Genomic DNA, 22,112 nt, shown 5'->3' on the forward strand with positions numbered 1-22,112 from the left:
TCATGCATCCTCATCGTTGTCACGTATCATCATCATCTTGGTTCGTTCATCTCAGCCCTTCCTCCGTGATCTCAGCTATTCTAGAACACTATATCTCAGCCACGGAGCTGTTGGCTGCCGGTTCTTCGGGCCTAATAAAGGTCTTCCAATCCAAACCAAGACACCAAGACCTCATAATATATATATATATATATATATATATATATATATATATATATATATATATATATATATATATATATATATATATATATATATATATATATATATATATATATATATATATATATATATATATATATATATATATATATATATATATATATATATATAAACCACGTTGTGACCGCTCACGGAGGATCTACTAGAATATATATATATATATATATAATTTTCATGTACGTACAGGTGAAATGTGAGGCCACAACCTTTTTTCAACCTGTTAACACATCCGTAAACGACGCAAGAGGCAACCATTGTAAACTATTTGTCTTTACATGCCGACAAGGTGAAACAAGAACGGACGAAATAAGCAGCTCGCGATGGGGCTGAGCACGCTTTTTGCCACTGGCAAGATGGCGGCGGCTGGCTTCACTCGCACAGCGCGCCTTCCACTCCAGCAAGTTTTATGTATCCTCCTTGGATTGAACACGGAGGAAGGAAAGGTTTACTTCCTCCGTGGGATCGAGAAGCTTTGTGGAGATGGCAGCGCCCAGTGCCCAGATGTTCTGTGCAGTGCCCACGTACGAAACGCAAATTGGGCTAGTATGCTGAGCAACTGTTAAGAAGTCGTGTGTCGCGAACGCTTGCACCGTCACTCACTGTGCTCACTCACTGTGCGCAGGTTTGCCGCGTTAGTTGCCCGTCTTATCCTGGAGTACTCGACCTGCCCGCCCCACGTTCATTGTTCACGCGTCAAGGAGTTGCTACTGGACGGAGAATCTTGTCACCGTGCCTGACCTTTGCGCAGTGTATGGCTGAAAAAGTATCTGCAGTGAAAACCGTGTACCGCGTCGCAACTTCCAACGTGAGAAAAAACAAAGGGCTCAGTGGATTGCTACGGTGAAAGGAAGTAATTTCAAGTCTTCGAGAACTACTGTTCGAAACAGGCTCGTGATAGTAACTTCAACCAGTGCTGATCGTTAATGCGTGTAATGGGAACTCCGGTAAAGCCTGCTCGATTAAGGCCTGCTGTGGTGCCATCAGTTTTTGGTAATGAAAACAATGCATCGGAGATACCGAGAGCAGCATTCTTGAAGAGGCCAGAAGATGAGGTAAGGTTTTGAATGTTGGAGCTTACAGGGAGGCATGTGTTCTTGGAAAAAAAAAAAAAGCGACAGCATCTCAGTAAAAAAGACTGTAAGGCAGGGAGACATGATCTCCCCAATACTATTCACCGCGTCCTTACAGGTAGTTTTCAAAAAGGGCCTTAGATTCGGAAGAGCAATGATTTATAGTTCATTGATAGTGCCTTAATTTGTAACCTGTGGTTCACTGATAACATTGAATTAATAAAGTGCTGAGGGGACGAATCACATCTTGTGATTACTGAACTGAAAAAAAAAAAAAGCAGGAAAGTAGGTCTAAATGTAGATATGCACGCAACCAATGTACAGTGATCTCGGTAGAAAATAGCGCTTTGCTATGGTTAGTGACAAACTGAAAGTTCAAAGGTGTACGTCCTTTAGGACTAGTAGTAATCGGTGAGATGAACAATGAGAGAGAAAATAAGGATAAGTTGCAGCACATTCGGCAAGCATTCACAAATCACGACTGGTAGTTTTCCATAACCCTGAAAGGGGAGGTATGTAACAACTGCATCCTACCTGTTCTTACCTAGCAACCTGGAGGCTTACGAAGAGCGTTCAGCTTGACTTAAAAAGATACACCGAGCAGTGGAAAGCAAAATTATAGATGTCACATTAAGGTTTGAGGCGAAGTGAACTGGTAAAAGGGAATCGCTTAACACGGCGTTCTTTGGTTTTTGGTGATGTTAAATATGCATTGCCCATAATATTGCTGCATAAAGCTTTTGTCTATGCAGTTTCTCTAAAATAATACTAGCAAAGGTGATAGACCACCTGTCTCCTATGAAACCTTAACTGCAGATGCCAGTTATGTGTGCTTCATAACATAAGCATGATATGTAGTATTGTTTTGGTTATTTAGCAAATACATCACCTGCAAACATGTCATAATGCTGAGTAAGCATTGTAAACCAATCATCTTTAATCATAGAAGTAATAAACTTCTCACCAAGGTCTAGTGGTTTGAAGTGGTACATGTGTTGTTGACACTTAAGGGTACGTATGTGAGCCTACTATAAAATTTGCCTGTGTTGGTGCTGTGTGTCATTTCTGTAATGTTAACAGAAGTCAATTTGGTACACTTAATCAAATTCAGATGCAGCCTTGCTACTACACTGAGAAAGCGTTCCTCACAAATGATCTGTACTGCAGCGCGAAAGTGCCCAGTTTTGGTACCGATGCTGCTAAACAAGCTAGACAAAAAATTCAGAGTTCATGAGAGCCTCCACGGCATCCATGAAAGCAATGCCGTTGGGTTTGTTGCCCATAACGTAGGACTTGACAAATCCAACGTAGTTCGGCGATACTACTGTCAACTCTTGGCCTAAAGGCAGATTGGGTGCTTCAGAAGATCTGGCATTTTGATGGATTGTATTGTGTCGTCACTTTAGTCCACATTCTTTTGCTCTTCAAAAATATGCACTGTTGGTCGGTGTAGGGTGCCCTAAGATGATAAGAATCGCCTGTGACTCATTTGGCACGATCATCACAGGGACGTCTGCTGTTGCTTGGTTGACTGTGAGGTTTGCCTCAGCATGTGGCTTCGCACACCCCAACCTGTAGCCCCTGAGAGTCAGCTGCTTCTCCATCGCCGTGTATTTGATCCCGACCCGATCTGCATCCTCACGCTGAAGTGACACACTGACTGCCAAGGTCAACGTACGCTCTTACTTCGATTCTGTTAACCATAGCCAGCATCAAGTATTTTTTGTTCACCGTGTCTGCTGTACAGATGTTAACACTTACAACGCTTTTGAAGAGGTGAAGCGTGCTTTCCCTTTCCCTGTAGTTTTGGGCTTCATGTCCACTTTGGCTGAAAACGTTGCGCCTCGTCCTCCACTGCAGACTCTGGAAGTTCAGAGAGATATTACCATATTTATGGCAGTTAAAACATTGCGGCCCTTCTTTTTTTAGGAGGGGGGGGAGGGGTTTCCGTCCTCGGTTAGGATAGTTCTGTCTCCATTCACAATCCTCAGACTCCCGCATCGACAAGACGCCCGCTTGTTCATGGCACTCTTCATGGAGGTATGGTAGCAGAAAGATATCGCAGATTGTAAGCGGCAGCTCGTGGGATGAAAGCCAGCCTCTTGAGTCTTTGGCATCCAAAATAATAGGCGTACGCCTGCGTCCTAAATAAAGCTTTCACCTCGGCACGGCTCGTCGCCAACATCTCACGTTCCTCAACAAGTGGTGACCACGGACCAATGGACAAGCGACCGGCGCCGCACCACGGTCACTGAGCTTCGGGGCCATGTTCCAGCCAACTCAAGCTTTGCAGCCGTACTTTGACCCACCTCTACCCCCGTTTCACACCTCTGACATCGAGTCATGGTTCCAAGAGTTTGAGGCTGCCTTGGAGCTCAGCAGCATCTGGCTCCAAGAATTCATGTTTGAGGTTCTGTAGTATGTTCTTCCACCTGACCTCAAACGATGCCTCACATATTTCTCTTGAAGCATCCGCCCATATGATAAACTACGGGATGCTGTCTTACAGTTTTGCGGTGCTGAACAGCACCTCCAACAAGGTACGGATCGAACTCAAGGCGCTTTTCCGCCAACTGCGATGCAGCCTTCTTCGCAGTTCCCAAAAGCGACACCACGGTGTCGACTATGCCTCCCGCACCATGGCCAGTCCAGACTATCGTCGTGCCAACAACCACCAAGTACACAGGTGACGGAGATCACCCTGCCGCTTCAAGTGGCCCTTCAATTAAAAGGCCCCCCCACTCAGGCGTCTCCGCTTCCCGTCTCCTATGTGTTGGTTCTGCCACCATGGCCACTTCCACTTCTTTCCTTGGCAGATTCGACCCTGGTTACAGCATCACACTCCGTCGGATTACTAGCACAATCTTGTCCTGCTGCACCGTCTCCCGAATCGCCGATGACAGATGAGCCAGCTGATCTGCCCGGGGACTTCTCGGGCGCAACGGCCGAGCTTCCAACTAGGACGGTGATGATAGCGTACAATGCACCGGGCCAGCCAGGCTTAGAATCGTCGGCACATGCTCCAACAGACACGCAAGCAGTGAACGAGCATGCCCGCATACTGCTCGTCACCGGATTCTCAAGGGAATACCATGACCACTGGTTCCAAGTCCAGTCTTACCGCGGGGTCTGCACCTCCTCTGTGCGATATTCTCCTGAACGAGGCTCAGACATGCCAGTGGCCAGGCCCCGGAAATGCCAGAGCCCCGGCTCTTAATACGCCAACACCCTGCCACGACCTCGCATGACGCCGAACTGCAACTCAAACACGGCGACGTCATCGTACTCAAAGCCAAACGCACGGGCAGCTTACCATCCGCCTTTCAAAGGTACCTCAGGGTGCAGGCATCTACCACAAGAAGGCCGAAGTACGGTAAAGGCACCCCCTGACACGTCGTCAGATGCGAAGAGAGGCTGGTATCTGTGCTTCACACATTGGCATGGTTCCGACAACGTCATGCGCAGCACCAGCATTATGAACGCCGCATTTCCAACGCCGCCTCGCCATTTGAGGTGCAGCCTACCACCTTCAGTAGGCATCGTGCAAATATTTCAAGGCGACGGTGCAGCAATTATCGGCCTGTGTCCCCATGCCTGCAGCATGGATGCCACGCAACACGCTATTTGGCGTCAGTTAATCGCGAGAAGTCACGCCTGCGTCGTAGGCACGCAACTTGCGTCACCCGCTGATACGGGCGACCACCCTTGCTTCGAGCAGTCTCCGTTCCTCGCAACTCTCGCCCGCTCCGCTACTCCCAGTGCCGCCCACCGTCACGATGACGATTCGGACTTCCCAATGGACAATCCACGGACTGTTGCTCATGTATATAGTGTCTGCCCTTCTTGGTTTTCCTTTCGTATATGCTTTTGGAATCGTGCAAAGCACTAGAGGGGGAGCATATGTAGCTCCACGCCAGTTTTGGCCAGCTGGGCGCGTAGGAAAAGAAGTGAGCTACGTGGCTCGTGAAGCGCGAGCCACGAAAGATGGAACTGCCTAGCTCCTGGCCTGGCGGGATGCTACAGTGGCGACTCTACCTACACCTGCGTCCTAAATAAAGCTGTGACCTCGGCACGAGCTCATCGCCACCGACTCGTCTCTCGTTCCTCTACACCATCAAGTCTGAGCTCTACTACTACCCTTCTTCCTCTTTAGCTCCACACTGCGAACAACTTCCAACAAATGCATTTGCTTGAAAGTACGTACTGCTTTTTTGCCGCCATCTTCAATTTCATTCGTGACCTAGCAAGCGCCCCCCTGCGAGTGTTGTAGGATCATCTTTTGCTGTGAAGTGGGGCCAGTTGCTTGCTCTGTTTTACAGTGTGGTGGGTATATATATATATATATATATATATATATATATATATATATATATATATATATATATATATATATATATATATATATATATATATATATTATAACACAGCACACGGCCTGAATTTCACAATAAATTCTCAAAGTATTGCTTTCATATCTCTTAAGAAATGATTGAACCAGCTCAAAAATAACTTGTCACAGCCTTTGTATCAGCCACTGATGTCAGCGTTGGGGGCTCGGTTGTGACAGGGATTGCCACAGGAGGCCATGACTTGTTCACGCGTGTGCGCGCAATCACGCTGAAAAGCTGAGTCTTCAAAGAAAAAAAAGATTGGCCCCGGATCTGCATGTTACATTGCAAACGCCGCCGAAAAACGATAGTCTTGCGTCTGGAGAGAGTAAACAAAACATTTATTTAATGTTCTGTGCAAGAAAATTGGTGAATGGTATTCTGGAGGCGCTGCGTTAGAGTGCCTCGAGTGTGCAGCGGAGGCGAACGAGCGCATCGAGGCACGGTAGATACGAACGCCATCTGGCAGTCATCTTCGAAAACGAAGGAAGGTGTGCGCGCCTGCGGAGAAAGATGCGTGCCATTCTCGGAGGCGATAAGGTGTATAACCCAAAGCGACAAGTAGGTGCCGCCACCGTGTTGTTTCAGCAAAGCGTTGATAACACTTGCTTTTTGAGCACCGTGTTACACTGTCAGTGTAGCGTGTTTAACGCTACGGTCCTCAGGATTACTTGTGTGTGCCTTCTCTAGTATAAAGGCACACATACAAAACATCGACATGTTATGGTACCTCAGATATGGGCAATGATTGCTTTTTAATTGACAATTGCACAAGTATGAATGCAAAATCTTGAGCAATATTGGTAGGCGCTGCAGATGGAGTTGGCTGTTAGAGGTATTGTTAAAGGCGGACAGACTAACAGACCAAAATTTTTCTGTCGAAGGTCCCTAAGAAAAACTATCGTCTTTAATTAAAAAGAGGGAAAGTGCTCAAGGTCACGAGGTGTGTGTGGCGTGTTTTCTTTTCTGTGCCGTTCTTCTCGTTTAGCTTTCAGTACTTTTGCTGGGACAAGAAAAAAAGAGAACGCAAGTGTAGCGTGCAATAAATCTAACTCCGCTCGTACTAGACGGATTCTGAAAATTCGCGAGCCAATAGGCTTCTTTAGTGAATCCATTCCATAGCTACTTCAAAAGGTGTTGCAGAGCCCCTTTATGAAAATATATACTAGGCATCTCAAAAATGAAAGCCAATGTAGGAGTATATAATAATAACTTTTGAGTTCATGAGCAATATTGATAGCAATTAGCATAGGAAATGCTAGGTACCGCATCGCAAATAGATAAAACCAGGCAGATGTACAAAAGTATGTTATTTGATTACATTTTTGAAAATGTGCGTCAAAAGTATACATTTTTATAATTGCATTTTTTTTGTGTGTAGATAGAATAGTAACTCGTCTTTTCATGAATTTCATATTCTCAGAAGCTTGCTCTCTGGAGACCCAGCCATTCCTCACATGAAGAAGCGTAATCATTGTAGCAAAAAAGAACCTCTAAGAGGGCTTTCATTTGCTTTTTGGGCAATAATATTTTACATTATCACTTTTAACGAAACATGCAAATTTATTTCAGGATGATTTTGCAGCAGACCGACTCCAAGGAGCAGCACCAAGTCTGGCTTCTGACTTGGTACAAGCGCCAGAACCAGCATGTGATTCGAACCATGTTGCAGATAAAGTGGTTCAAGTGCAACTACTCACCTGCCACGAAGCATCCCAAACGAATCAAAAGAATACTCTTTCAACAACTGCTACGCAAACGGAGCCAAGTACTTTTTTTTCAGGTACGTCATCACATTTGCTATAAGATTAACAAAAAAGTCAATTTGGTCAAGGAAGGCATCAGAATGTCATGCGAAGTGAGGCTAGCAGCTCACTGCTTTAGGGTGGGACCGGGCATCATTCTGCAGAACGCTGATGTGAGGGAATACAGTCCTTCCAGCGAGCAAAGAAACTTGTGTGCTGTTTGTTACTCTTATGCAATGTAAATGGTGAGAGTGCGGCAAGTATAGTGGGTAAAGAGGTATGAACCATCTACTGATCTTTTTTGAGACAGCATGCAACCGCGCCTGTTAGTTCAAAGTATATTGTTGTCAGTCACCTGAGAAACTGACCCTCCCTTATGTCTGGCCACTCTTCTAGTGTTTTAGCTTGATAGAGATGGCCCGTGCATTTAATCTCTGCTTGAGTGGCAACTGTGCGCAACCCTTGCACAGTTTCACTAATATATGAAAGGTTAGATGCACTGGGCGACTATTTCCATTCAGGCTTTATGTAGAAACTGACAACGCTACAGGTCATGCCTGCCGTCTACAAGGCTTCAATCGTGTGTGTTTGGGCAGAGATTGGTTTGATGTGCGAATTTCAGCTCGCCATGAACGAGCATGCAATGGGTAGCAAGTGGCATTGTGCTGTGGGCTACGCATGATACCTATATAGATATATTATATACACACACATACCATGGCACTCTCTTATCATGCTTGGCCAATTATTACAGAAGCACTTGAAAATATAGCCGACAGTGAACGGACACAGGGTCACTCACCGAATCAACACTGGTCACCCTGCGCCCATTCACCATCGGCCGTACTGCGTGTCAGCGTCTGAGCGAGAAGTGATTCAAAAAGAAGTGGCCAAATGCTTACTTACGAAAAACGTAATTGAACCATCATCGGGCCATTGGGCATCTCCCGTGGTATAAGTAAAGAAGGACTGCTCATAGCGTTTCTGCATTGATTATCGCCACCTCAACAAAATTACCAAAAAAATATGTGTACACTCTACCACACATTGACGATGCCCTCGATTGCCTCCATAGCACCACTTTCTTTTCATCTCTCGACCTCCGATCTGGCTACTGGCAAATCGCTGTAGATGACATAGATCGAGAAAAGACCGTCTTCGCTATTCCTGACGCTCTTTACCAAATCAAGGTCATGCCCTTCGGTCTCTGCAACGCTCCAGTGACCTTCGAGAGAATGATGGACACGCTCCGACAAGGATTTAAATGGTCGACATGTTTGTTACCTGGGCGACGTGTCCATTTTCTCTTCTTACACGTCCTGTAAGCAACCTACTGCGCCCCCGGCTGGACTTTGTCACACAGGTCCCGTTAATTAGGGAGGCGATCGCCGGGCTAATTCCAAGGGACGAAGTATCGGCCCCCCGAACCGCACCACGAAAGCGTGGACAATTTAGAAGTGGTCCTTTTTTGGCGTGCCAGCGGACGCCGGCTGTGGCCCAAAGAACAAGTCAGAGCCGAGAGTTGATAAACAAACAAAATTATATTCTCAATAACGGCAGATCGAAAGCAATACACGAGTATGCACACTCCACAATAGTTGAGTACAATATGTCACCAATCAACCAACGTACTACACAGTACAATCAGCCACACTCAAAACAACGGACACAGACAACAATACACACTACAATGCAGTCGCATGCATTGAACAACCAAGACACTTAAAGAGTAAAGAAATAGAAAACCTATTCAGTCCAAAGTCCTTGGAGCAAAAGTCTGAATGTACTCTTCCGAGAATCACTCACTCGAAGTCCAGCATTGTTGTCGTTCCGCTGCCCCCTGAAGTTTCTCTTCTAGGAAACCTCGCGTCTTCAATTGGCCACTCTTCAAGCTTCAACTTCTTCGCCGGAAACACGTCGGCTTCACACACGCAGCTGTTGCCACGCGTCTTCGCTCGATAGCGGTAAACACACGCTCTTGCCTGTAGCTCGAGCCGTCACCCCTCAGGTGGAAATCCTCTTCTTCTCCTGCTTTGTCGCTACGGACAAAACCTTCGCCGACTACACGGCGGACTCCCTACGCGCTCTGGCGCTAACTTCCGTCTTCTCCTGCTCTGTCACTACGGACAGAACCTTCGCCGACTACAGGGCGGAATCCCTATGCGCTCTGGCGCTAACTTCCCGTCTTCTCCTGCTCTGTCACTACGGACAGAACCTTCGCCGACTACACGGCGGAATCCCTACGCGCTCTGGCGCTAACTTCCGTCTTCTCCTTCGCTCTCGTCTCGGCTGCTCGGTTAAATACCTTCCGCGCGACATTCCAGAAAGTTCTCGTCATTTCGTCGGCGCGATACGCAGCGAAGGCTGGGGAGAGGGCGAGACGGTTCGACTGCCCTCCGCGTCGGATGACTCAACTCGGCGTGACCACGCCTCTTTCGTTCTAGAAATTTCGCGGGCTTGCTGGGCCGCCGATGTGGGGTGAGGAGGTTTGTCGGCGAAGCCACGCTTTCGAGGGGAGAGCGCGCGCCCGGGGAGCCTTGGATGTTTGTTTTCTTTTTTTTCTTTTGACCTCGCGGCGTTTCTTCCGCCCGTTATCGCAAGAATTTGGCGGCGCGCCCATTTTTAGCGCTCGTTCTGTGACACTGCCCCCCACTTTAAGAATATTTTCTCGTAATATTCAAAACCACACAAACGAGCCCGAACAGTCACCACACACTCTCAAAGACTGTAACACAGTCCGTCGCTCATGACACGTCACATTCACAATATATCACTCAATACAATTGGACATTACCATTCAATCTCACACACATGAAATATAACCGCAGGTACATGAGTACAACGCTTCATCACACATTCCCAACAATACAAACGTACAAAGTTCTGTGTTTACAACAATTATACAACACTATACATCACATCGCAGCACAGACACTTCGACACTTGTGACACAGGATAACACAACATTCACACAACATATGGCACTCAACACTGCCAAACACATTCTGATTCGACTTCAGCACTTATCCTGTGTATTTCGAGCTGCGCTTGCGTCCTTTCTTGCGGTGCTCGCTCGATCTCTTTTTGTGTTTCCACGTTCCTTTTCGGCGAGCCCTTTCCAACGACGATATCTGAGGCGGCGTCGCAGCCATCGTTGTCACTTCCGACACTGTTAACGGGTCATAACGTTCAACGGGTCCTGTCTGTTTATTTACCAGCTTGTTCATGTCACGGCATTGGGTCCGGCTGGCCGACTCCGTCATTTTTGCACTGTCGGTCGGTTGGGGTCGTGCCGACGTACGTCCAGCTGCCCAGCACGTGAACTTATTCGACACGATCGTCTTCTCCTTCGCTGTCTCTTGCGCCGCGGCTTCACCTTGGGCTCTAGTGAGATCCGTCACGGGATGCTCCTCCACTGTATCTCGCGGTCGCTGGGTTGGCGAGGGCTCTATCTTAGGGTCTTCTCCCAAAACTTCCGGATCATTCGGTCCTCGCGCCCCGTCGATGTTTCCGATGACAAGGTCGTAAAGGGGGGTCGTCATACATAGAGCGGTAACCTTCCCGCTGAAGTACGGGGTTTCAACCTCAATCTCTGCTTCGGGAAGCATCCGAACCGTACGGTCAATCAGGCAAACCGGTTTCATTCTGCCCGTCAACTCTCTTTCCCGTACCAAACTACTCCGCACGATAACAGTGGAGCTACTGGTGTCTCTTAACACCGTAACCTTCTTGCCCGCAACTTTTCCAGGCAGCATTGGCATTCCTTTCGTAACACCCGTTGGCTGTTTTGACATTACAGCACCCACAATAGGAATTTTCTCCCCATTTTTCAACTCTACAAATCCGTCGGTGACGGCATTATCATCGGATTTTGGTGCTGCTAGCACAGAGGATACCTGGTGAGTTTGACTCGCTCCGATTCACATGCGTCTGCTTTGTGCCCAGTCTGACCACACTTAAAACATTTTACTGCCGTAGGGCTCGTAAAGATCGTTCGACAAGTTTTCGCGCGATGACCCACTCGGTTGCACAGAAAACATCGCGGAATGCTCTCTGGTGCACGCTTCTTTTCTTCGGGAGTCAATTTCTTCGAATCATCGGGACAATCATTCTTGACCTTGGCCAAATTAGTGCCACCTTGCGCTTCCAAGAATTGATCTACCAATTCAAGCATGTCTTCAAGTGAGTCAGCCTTCCTCTCTTTCAAGTACAGTGACAGGCTTGGGTGGCAACTAGTAAGAAATTGTTCTCTAATTAGCAGCTCTCTAAGCTCATCGTACTCCTGTGCTGTCCCTGAAAGTTTAATCCATCTGTCGAAATAGTGGCAAAGTCGGGCAGCATACTGCGTAGCCGTCTCACCATCAGCTGGTTTTCCTGTCCGAAATATGTCCCGGAATCCTTCTACAGTAAATCTAAATCGCTTCAGCAAAGCAGCTTTCACCTTGGCGTAGTTGGCTGCATCGGTCGGCGTCAGCCTGCCGTACACACTGAGCGCTTCCCCACTCAAGCAAGTACTCAAAGCAGTTGCCCATTGATGTTCCGGCCAATTCTGGCTCCTCGCAATCGTCTCAATTCGGTGAAGGTACGCGTCAAGGTCGTCCTTCCTTTCATCAAACGCTACGAGCAGCTTGCTTGGGTTCAAGCGGAAGCCGTGGTCCTCCCGTTCGCTGCTTTCAACTCTAGCTTGGACGGGAGTTTCACTTCGCTGTTGCAAGCGGAGCCGCTCGAGTTCCATTTCGTGCTGCCGCTGCCGTTCCCTTTCAGCCATCTCCGCTTCTCTTTCTTCTCTCGCCCTTTCGGCTGCCAATTTTTCTCTCTCCAACTCCAACTTCAGTTGTTGCTCTCTTTCTTCCTTCGCCCTCTCAGGTGCCAACCTCTCTCGTTCCAACTCCGCTGCTTTTTCTTCTTTGGCCCTCTCTGTTTCTTCTTTTTTCTTCTGGGTGACCCACTTCCGTAGTTCGGCGCCAGAAAGACCCATCTTCTCACCAAGAGCGACTAACTTTTCGAGATCCATTGTGTCTCGCAAATAAAACCCTGCCGTGTGCAAAAAATATCTGCCTAAATCAGTCTATCAGAACACTCCCCTGCACTCGTTAACGAGAACACTGAACAACACACAAAATCGTTCCGATAGCACTATCAACACTCGAGGCTCTTTCTCACTACTTTGGACACACTGTGCACCAAAAGGTCCTGTCGCGAACGCCAGATTAATTGTCACACAGGTCCCGTTAATTAGGGAGGCGATCGCCGAACTAATTCCAAGGGCCGAAGTATCGGCCCGCCGAACCGCACCACGAAAGCGTGGACAATTTAGAAGTGGTCCTTTTTTGGCGCGCCAGCGGACGCTGGCTGTGGCCCAAAGAACAAGTCAGAGCCGAGAGTTGATAAACAAACAGAATTATATTCTCAATAACGGCAGATCGAAAACAATACACGAGTATGCACACTCCACAATAGTTGAGTACAATATGTCACCAATCAACCAACGTACTACACAGTACAATCAGCCACACTCAAAACAACGGACACAGACAACAATACATACTACAATGCAGTCGCATGCATTGAACAACCAAGACACTTAAAGATTAAAGAGATAGAAAACCTATTCAGTCCAAAGTCCTTGGAGCAAAAGTCTGAATGATACTCTTCCGAGAATCACTCACTCGAAGTCCAGCATTGTTGTCGTTCCGCTGGCCCCTGAAGTTTCTCTTCCAGGAAACCTCGCGTCTTCAATTGGCCACTCTTCAAGCTTCAACTTCTTCGCCGGAAACACGTCGGCTTCACACACGCAGCTGTTGCCACGCGTCTTCGCTCGATAGCGATAAACACACGCTCTTGCCTGTAGCTCGAGCCTTCACCCCTCAGGTGGAAATCCTCTTCTTCTCCTGCTTTGTGGCTACGGACAAAACCTTCGCCGACTACACGGCGGAATCCCTATGCGCTCTGGCGCTAACTTCCGTCTTCTCCTGCTCTGTCACTACGGACAGAACCTTCGCCGACTACACGGCGGAATCCCTACGCGCTCTGGCTCTAACTTCCGTCTTCTCCTGCTCTGTCACTACGGACAGAACCTTCGCCGACTACACGGCGGAATCCCTACGCGCTCTGGCGCTATTTTCCGTCTTCTCCTTCGCTCTTGTCTCGGCTGCTCGGTTAAATACCTTCCGCGCGACATTCCAGAAAGTTCTCGTCATTTCGTCGGCGCGATACGCAGCGAAGGCTGGGGAGAGGGCGAGACGGTTCGACTGCCCTCCGCGTCGGATGACTCAACTTTGCGTGACCACGCCTTTTTCGTTCTAGAAATTTCGCGGGCTTGCTGGGCCGCCGATGTGGGGTGAGGAGGTTTGTCGGCGAAGCCACGCTTCCGAGGGGAGAGCGTGCGCCCGGGGAGCCTTGGATGTTTGTTTTCTTTTTTTTATTTTGACCTCGCGGCGTTTCTCCCGCCCGTTATCGCAAGAATTTGGCGGCGCGCCCATTTTTAGCGCTTGTTCTGTGACAGACTTCTTCAACCGATCTCCATCCCAACTGAACCTTTCTTCCGTGTGTGTATAGATCTTCTCAGTCCTTTTCCTGAGTCGAAATCGGGCAACAAGTGGATCGCCGTTTCTATAGACTACGCGACTAGATATACCATCACCTGAGCGCTCCCCACTAGCACTGCTACTGACGTTGTGCACTTTTTTGATCCACGATGTCATCCTACACCATGGCGCTCGTCGCCAATTACTCACGGATTATGGCCACGCATTTTTGTCCCGAGTAATCGGCGATCTTCTGTGCTCTTCCTTGATGCAGCACGAGTTGACCACTTCCTACCATCCCCAAACAAATGGCCTTACCGAATGCCTAAATCGCACCCTCACGGACATGCTCGTGATGTATGTGTCCTCTGACCACCATGACTGGGACCTGGCGCTACCTCACGTGACCTTCGCGTACTATGTTCGCGCCATGACACCACTGGTTATTCACCCTTTTATTTGCTCTATGGCCGTAATCCGACGTTACCGCTCGACACCCTACTTCCGACCACTACAATGCTGTCAACCGAATGTGCATGCGACGCTATTGCTCGTGCCAACCACGCTCGTCAGATCGCCCGCTCTAGACTTTCGGCTTCGCAAGCCACCCAGAAAGCCATCTACGACAGCCGGCATGTTGACGTTCGCTTCTCACCCGGTTCTCTCGTTCTCCTGTGGTTCCCAGTTCGTCGAGTTGGCTTATCAGAGAAGTTGTTGTCTCGCTACATGGGTCCTTACCGTATTATCCACCAGGAAACCAACGTCACCTATGAGATAATTCCTGCATCTGAGGCGACAAGCGTGTCTGCAACCACACCCAGTGATGTTGTGCACGTCAGCAGGCTCAAACCTTACCACCTGCCTACTGAAGACCGTAATATAATGTCCACCGAGACGGCACTTTTACCGGGGGAGGGGGGTAATGCTACGTAGCTGACATATCAACGGTCAGAAGATGACAACGAGGAAGTGGTCTGTGGGTTGTGCGTGCCGTCTTCCATCTTAGTCGATACTATACGTTTCAGTTTCAATATAGATTCTAAATAGGCACGCCTCGTGTCATTTTTACGTAACTATATTGAGTCAGTATATATATTTTACTGAGAGGATGTATACGACATGTAGCAGTTGAGCGTCATGCGAGTTATTACAGGCCGATATGTGCAGTCACAATGTACTATTGGGAGCAATGTGATCATGAACACCGAATTTGCTATTTGTAGTTCTTGCTTTACAAACACACAGACACACAACTCAGAGTTAATCGTTGCAGACACAACAATTTAACAATTTTCACAATAGAGGCGGCAATTCTATATTCACACCTTCATGGATAAAACAAAACGAGATGTGCGCACAGCGAAAGTACTATTTCCAAGCACACCCCGAAAAGAACACCACATGTACGTATACTTCCTCTCGCCGACTGCACCCACTTTCACGAGTAGCTGAAGTGTTGTCTGTTTGTTTTTTTCTCCAATTTCGTTTCAACTCAACACTGTATACCCTTTGAACGGAGGCTCCCCAAGTGCCGCCTTAACGACCTCCGTGATGTTGTAGATATGCGTGAGCTCCCAAAAATGCACCTGCTTTCCACTAAGGGTCTTGCAGAGAAAAAAAAAGGTGGTTGGGTTGGAGGGGGCTCAAAAATACTTTACCTTGACAAAGTGTCGAAAGGAATTTTCCAACTTTTTTTTTCTTTAAGCAGAGTAGCTGCTGAACTCCACACATGTACTTGTTGACGGAACACCTTGTAGGGGTTGGCGTCTGAGTCAAGAAGAAAGCGGTGTGACCGCAGCTTTCCTCCTGCAGCCATCCGGCGAAAAGGTCGCTGGATGGTTGCGGGCCTGCTTATGGCCGTCCAAATTTGCATTGTCCTCCCGACACGGGAAGTGAGGCGCAATAATGCAGCCCGACGCGGTAAGGTGTTCGACGAAAAACTACTGCTGCATTGGTTCCCGGCCACAACACCCTCTTTGACGAGAGGGGTGTCACTGCGAATGACAACCAGCATCACTAATTGAGCATGGCAAGCAGCGCTCCTTTTTAATTTTTTTTTCCATTTTTTATAAATACAGATGTATTGCCACTGTCAGGACAAACGGAGGTTGTTTGCCTTTTCGTAACATGCTCCTAGTACTATACGAGCGTGAGACCTATCACCCAACGACCGCTCACATCAATAGTTGCTTCATTGCCACAGATGAAGTGTACGCGTAGAAACTTCAAAAGTGTGGCGGCCATGCCTTCATAGTTTCACGAGATATTCGTCACTTAGCGACTTGCTTGTCTTCAAGTTTCTTTCAGTCTACAAGCTGCCTCGACACCTTTTTTTTTTTTTTTTTTGATTCTCGGTCTGGTACCGGAACGGCCGGGCACAACACTTTAACAATTTATAGAACCATCGATATATTTCTGCAGAGTCGAATGCCGCTTCGTAATCTGTCATAGCGGGGGTTCTTTTTTATTCAGCAGTTTTATGAGCTATTTGATTGGCCGTGCGCATGTGATGATACATGGTAAAACACCATCCAAAATACAATTCAGATTATCTTCTTCGTGCAACATGCTGAAAGGACATTCATATGTCTGTAGAAATCGCGGGTGAATTGTGTAATAGATCTTGGTGCAACAAAAAATACTGCACTGATAGTTCCCGTCGCGCGTTGATAAAAAAAATGTCGCGCATGCACGTGATGGCAAATCATCGGGAGAAGTGGAAGGGTGTGAGCATGCATGGTTGCTACACTCGCATGACATGATGATCTTTAGCGAACTATATTTGAGAAGAAAGAAATGAAAAACACGAAAAAGCAAAGGATGCAGGCAGTAGAAGTGCTGGACTAACAACTAAACCTGCACACGCATGAACAATCAGCGCATGCCTAAATAGGCTGTCTGAGTCAAGTAACATTGCAAAATCAACAGTATTAAACCTAGGAGGCGTGTCAAGGTGTTTCAAACAGCCCATTTTCACGAAACGACAAAATATAAACGCCACAAGCACCCATTGACTGGACCCCGAATTCTTTATTCGAAGCAAACTGAGCTTGGATCACATCACACATTACACTTTGCCTTTAATCGAAGGAACCGGTACTAGCAAGGACTTGTGGAGAGGAGCGGCAATAGTGGCAAAGTTGCGAATGAAGCGGCGAAAGTATGATGCGAGTCCAAGAAAACTGCATAGTTCTTTGGAACGTAAGGGTCGTGGAAAGTTGAGGACTGCGGAAATTTTTTCCGGATCGGGCTGGATGGCATCTTTACTAACGAGATGTCCTAGAACTTTTATAGCTGTGTTGCCGAAATGGCACTTCTTTGTGTTTAGTTGAAGTCCAGCATTGGAGAGACATGTGAACACTTGATCTAGGCATCGCATATGATCAGCAAAAGTTGAAGAAAACACGACGATGTCATCGAGGTAGCATAGACAAGTTTTTCACTTGAGGCCACGAAGAACAGTGTCGATCATCCTTTCGAATGTGGCGGGAGCATTACATAGGCCGAATGGCATTACGTTAAGCTCGTAAAGACCGTCCGGCATTGAAAAAGCGGTCTTTTCTTTGTCTGCTTCGTCCACTGGAATTTGCCAATATCCGGACCGAAGGTCAAGGGTGGAGAAGTATTGGGCGTCTTGCATTGAGTCAAGTGCATCATATATACGGGGCATCGGATATACATTCTTTCGGGTAATCTTGTTGAGCGCGCGGTAATCAACACAAAATCGTACCGATCCATTCTTCTTTTGTACCAACACGACGGGTGATGACCAAGAACTGGTAGAGGGTCGTATGATGTTTCTTTTTAGCATATCGCTCACAATCTTCTCGCTCATTTTGGGCTCGGCCAAGGAGACTCGGTAGGAATGAGGGCGTACAACTGTCTGACTTTCACTGTTGATGCAATGATGCGCAACTGTGGTCTGTCCTAGTGCCGAAGCATTGGCGTCGAAGGAGGCCTGGTGTTTCGTTAGCAAATCTAGCAACGCCTCACGTTGAGAAGCAGTAAGGTCGGGATTTATCCCGGCAGCAAAGGAGGAGGAAGTAACAGGCTGGCCCTGTTGTGGATGAGCTGGCAAGGCTACAAGAGAGACCAAAGATACCGGTTGGGTATCCACATAACACGACACTGCAGAACCTTCGGGTAGGAGGACAGGCTCCGGGGTAGGGTTCAGGCCAAGGATTATCGCAGCACTGTCTTTGAAACGCACCAGGCTAGAGGGGAGTACGACGCCGCGAGCTAGTCAGTGGCTGGAAGAAGTGATAAGGACGTCACCATGGGCAATATTCGGAGAAGTGATGGTGAGGAGTTGCTCCTGACCCGGTAGCAGTATGGAATCGGAAGTTGTGAAAAAACGCAGTGGCTTCTCGTCGACGCGTTCGCTGCAGTGATCAGTCTCGGTCATCTGGACTACACGTTGTAAGTGTGCTGACACCCCCCCCCCTGTAAAGTTGTCTGTGCCGCGTGGCGCACGTGTCTCGCCCCAAGGCTTTATTTCAGTGGTGACCACCGCTGGGCGATAGATGGCATTGTGTTCGCTTTGAGTACCACTGTTGGTAGAGTGGTAACGCCGGCGGTGGTTCCTGGCGGAAGGCAGGCCTTGGCGGTGAGCGAGCGTTGAGCGAGCTTTTTCTGCGCGTGGCGGCTGCCGCGAACGGTTGTCTGTAGCGCGGGTCCCCGGTGCTCGGCACCGCGGGCTTCGCGCCGGGGTCCAGCGTGGAAAGTCGGGCGTTGGCGACGCCGCCTTGGGTATGTGTTAGTGTGTTGGGTGTGTTAGTGTGTGTTTAGTGTGTCACTGCGTTATGTTTGTATGGTAGCGTGTTAGTTAAAATTGATGTATCATTCGGCGGACGATATCGTCGTCTAAATTAGTAATAAATGTATGTATGTTGTGTGCTTTGTACCAACCGCGTCTACTGTGTCCGTTCACTCCAAGAACGTGGCGTGGCAATGCGCTCGTTCGCCTCGCCGAGACCCCACAACGTTGACGGCAAGAAATTAATGATGTTGATGAGAGAAAGTTCCAACCTAAATTTAGTTTATGAGCACACGAAATTAAGACAGTGAAGGTGATGTGAGGACGAATACCATCAATGAAGACACGTGCTGTACATTGGGCCGATGGTCTAATTATTGCTCCATTGGCCCCAATCAAGGATGATTCAAGGTAGGGCGTCTTCACTTTCCTCAATCGAGAACACGAGTCGATACGCATAAATAGATGCTCCCAAGTCCAACAAAGCCGACACCCGCACACCTTGCACAGTCACCAATAACATGTTTGACGGTCGTTCAGGAGGACTTGGGTCATTTCGCCGCGATGCAGTTTTCCCTCCAAAAACTGCACTGTTTAGTTTTCTGATCGCTGGGCAGACAGTTGAGAGACAGGCCGAAATGGTGAAACAGAGCGTCGGAATGGCAAAGGGGAGCGTGGTTGGAAGGCACGTGTATTGTTGGTCGTGTTGGAAATGTGCACAGGAGACGGGGATCGGTGGTTGGAATGTTGGAATGACTGTCAGCATAACGGTAGTAACTTCGAGTACATGTGTCGTCACGTTCAAAAGCGGTATAACCACGATGTTCATCTTGCTGCCGACGTCGGCAGTACTGGGAAATGTGTTCTCGAATTCCACAGTAGAAGCAAATAGGCCGTGGGGCTCGCTAGGGAGAATGGTAGGTGGGGTTCGGTGGACGGGCGACTGGAGGGGCAAGGTGGTCGCAATCAGGCACAGGTGGTTCGAATGATGGTGGCTCGAATGATGGATCGGAGCTCCATACTGTTTGCCAGGGGGTTCTCAGAGAAGTCGGGTCTCAGGCGGACTGACTGCAAGGTATCAAGCCGCTGGCATACAGAGACGACGTCGGAAACCGTCAAAGGGTTGTGCGCGACGAGGGCGTTGAAAGGGGTAGGTCCGATACCCTTCAGAAGGTGCCGGACACGATCACCTTCTGGCATAGTGTCGTCGACACGGCGGCAAAGTGCAAGCACATCCTCGTTATAGGAAGTGTAGAACACACCGCAATGTTGAACGCGTTCTGCCAGTTTCTTCCGAGCAACTTCTGAACGGACGGTCGATGTGCAGAAAATGCGTCGTAGCTGGTCTTTGAAGGAAGACCAATCGCGAAAGTCGCTCTCATGATTTAAGAACCACGTCTTGGCAACCTGAGAGACGTAAAACTGGACGCGTGATAATTTCGATGCCTTGTTCCAGTTGTTGTAGACACCTGCGCGGTCATAGTTGTCGAGCCAGTCTTCGACATCTTCGCCAGGCAGACCGGAGAAGATTGGAGGCTCCGGGGGGGGGGGGTGGGGTGTTGACGGGTTGGGGTTGGCGGCGGGTGGTTCGGTTGGGCTTGCTCTCGCGCCATGACGCTCTGCATGGCGTAAGCAACATCCCAAACGGAGCTCCAAAAGCTGGCTTTGGATGGAGAGAGGTCGAAGAGATCGTGAAGCACCTTCCACCACTTGAAATACCACGGTTCAGCTGACGCTTTATTCAAGCAACAGCAAGATGGCACCGATGACGAAGAGGCTGAAGTGAAGACTGATGATTTTGTCTGTCTAGATGGCACTAGAGGAAGATTCTCGTTCTAATGGTAAGATTTAGGTAGATTTCTCGGTGGTTATGCAGTATTTGTGTATGATTTGTGTGTATACTTGAAATACCACGGTTCAGCTGACGCTTTCAAGCAACAGCAAGATGGCACCGATGACGAAGAGGCTGAAGTGAAGACTGATGATTTTGTCTGTCTAGATGGCACTAGAGGAAGATTCTCGTTCTAATGGTAAGATTTAGGTAGATTTCTCGGTGGTTATGCAGTATTTGTGTATGATTTGTGTGTATACTTATATCAAAAGATGGGAAATATTGTATAGTAAGCTATAATTGCTGAAATTTCAACGAAGTTTCAAGATTATTGATGTTTTGTTGGTCTTTGGGGCGTGATAAATTCAGACAATTCACGAGCTATGTTTTACATTTCTGCAAGCTTCATTTTAAAACGCTATGTTGAGGAAATAAATCAGAGCCTCTAGTTCATCTGTGTGCAACATCAGCCGCATAACTTTCGTAGCTTTTCACAAAAATGGGCAGAGGTAGGTCCATGTATCGAGAAAATTGCCCAATTTGGATCATATAATTTAAGAACCGTAGTGCGTAAAAGGATGAAACTAAATACACAGATAGGGAATGTTGTTTTTATGTACGTCCCGAAAATAAACCGAAAATAAAAGTAGTTAATGGCCAGTCTACAGGTGAAGTTACTAAATTTGACTGTTTTGAATAGATGACCAACAATAAAGTAAAAGTCCCACATAAATTTGCTACGTTGAGGACATAAATAAATATGTTCTGAATGCGCTGTGCAAGAAACAGCACTGTAACTAGTAGCTTTTTCAGATATTGGTCATAGCTAAGGCACAGTCAGCCGAAACCTCGTGAATAGCACTTAATCTTGCCTTGCCATCCCAAAATGGTAGCGGTTGACTTGAATAATAAGGCACATTTGAAATGTGCAAAAGTAGCTTTTAAATGATACATAAGTAAACTATACAAAGCAAGGAGAACAGCTGCTGCGCACTTGAAAAGGTGGCAAAAACTGTGTGTTCGTGCCGCTGGAGTGACACCGCCGCCTTAAAGGAAATAAACCTTTCACTAAAACTTTTGTAAGGTGAAACAGTGACAGTGTAAGAACGAAAACTCTGGATAGTAGCGTCTTCGAACAAGTATAAACAAACCTTGAAAGAGTTTGAAAAATAATAATAGTCAATAACCCTTCCTTAGATCAGGGAAAAAAAAGCTAGTTTCAATGCCAGGACACATGAGAGAATGTGGGCTCATCAGGCTTCTGCAGAATCTAGTTTTCTAATGCCATCACACGATCGCTGAGAGTGTGTACGGGTGTGAGGCCACAGCGTCTTACCCAGCCCTTACACAGAGCGCGTGGAAGCAATAAGAAAACGCATGCAGTATTTACCCTGTTCTAGTGTTTTTAATCTTGGATGACCTCACAGGCCACCTATAGTCAGTTTGCATTGTATCTCAAGTCGGTTCACCCCAAAAAAAACGAGCAATTCGGCAGTCATAACCATGCATCAGTATGCTCACAATCTTTATGAGGGCCACGCTGCTGGGACAAAGTTTTTCTGGGGGCTATCAG

The 22,112-nt window shown here is 47.7% G+C and overlaps 1 protein-coding gene across 1 annotated transcript in view; it reads left to right on the forward strand.

Annotated features, from left to right (window-relative positions):
* Window positions 1–673: 673 nt before the first annotated feature.
* LOC142804075 (uncharacterized) overlaps window positions 674–22,112 on the forward strand; it is a 50,379-nt gene continuing 28,940 nt past the window's right edge. Inside the window, exons 1-2 of the mRNA XM_075890630.1 lie at window positions 674–1,274; window positions 7,253–7,463. Coding sequence (XP_075746745.1) covers window positions 1,146–1,274; window positions 7,253–7,463 — 340 coding nt within the window. The 5' untranslated portion in view covers window positions 674–1,145. The remainder of the gene's footprint in view (window positions 1,275–7,252; window positions 7,464–22,112) is intronic.

The sequence above is a fragment of the Rhipicephalus microplus genome, chromosome 3 (assembly GCF_043290135.1).
Source record: "Rhipicephalus microplus isolate Deutch F79 chromosome 3, USDA_Rmic, whole genome shotgun sequence".
In the NCBI taxonomy this organism is placed as follows: domain Eukaryota; kingdom Metazoa; phylum Arthropoda; class Arachnida; order Ixodida; family Ixodidae; genus Rhipicephalus; species Rhipicephalus microplus.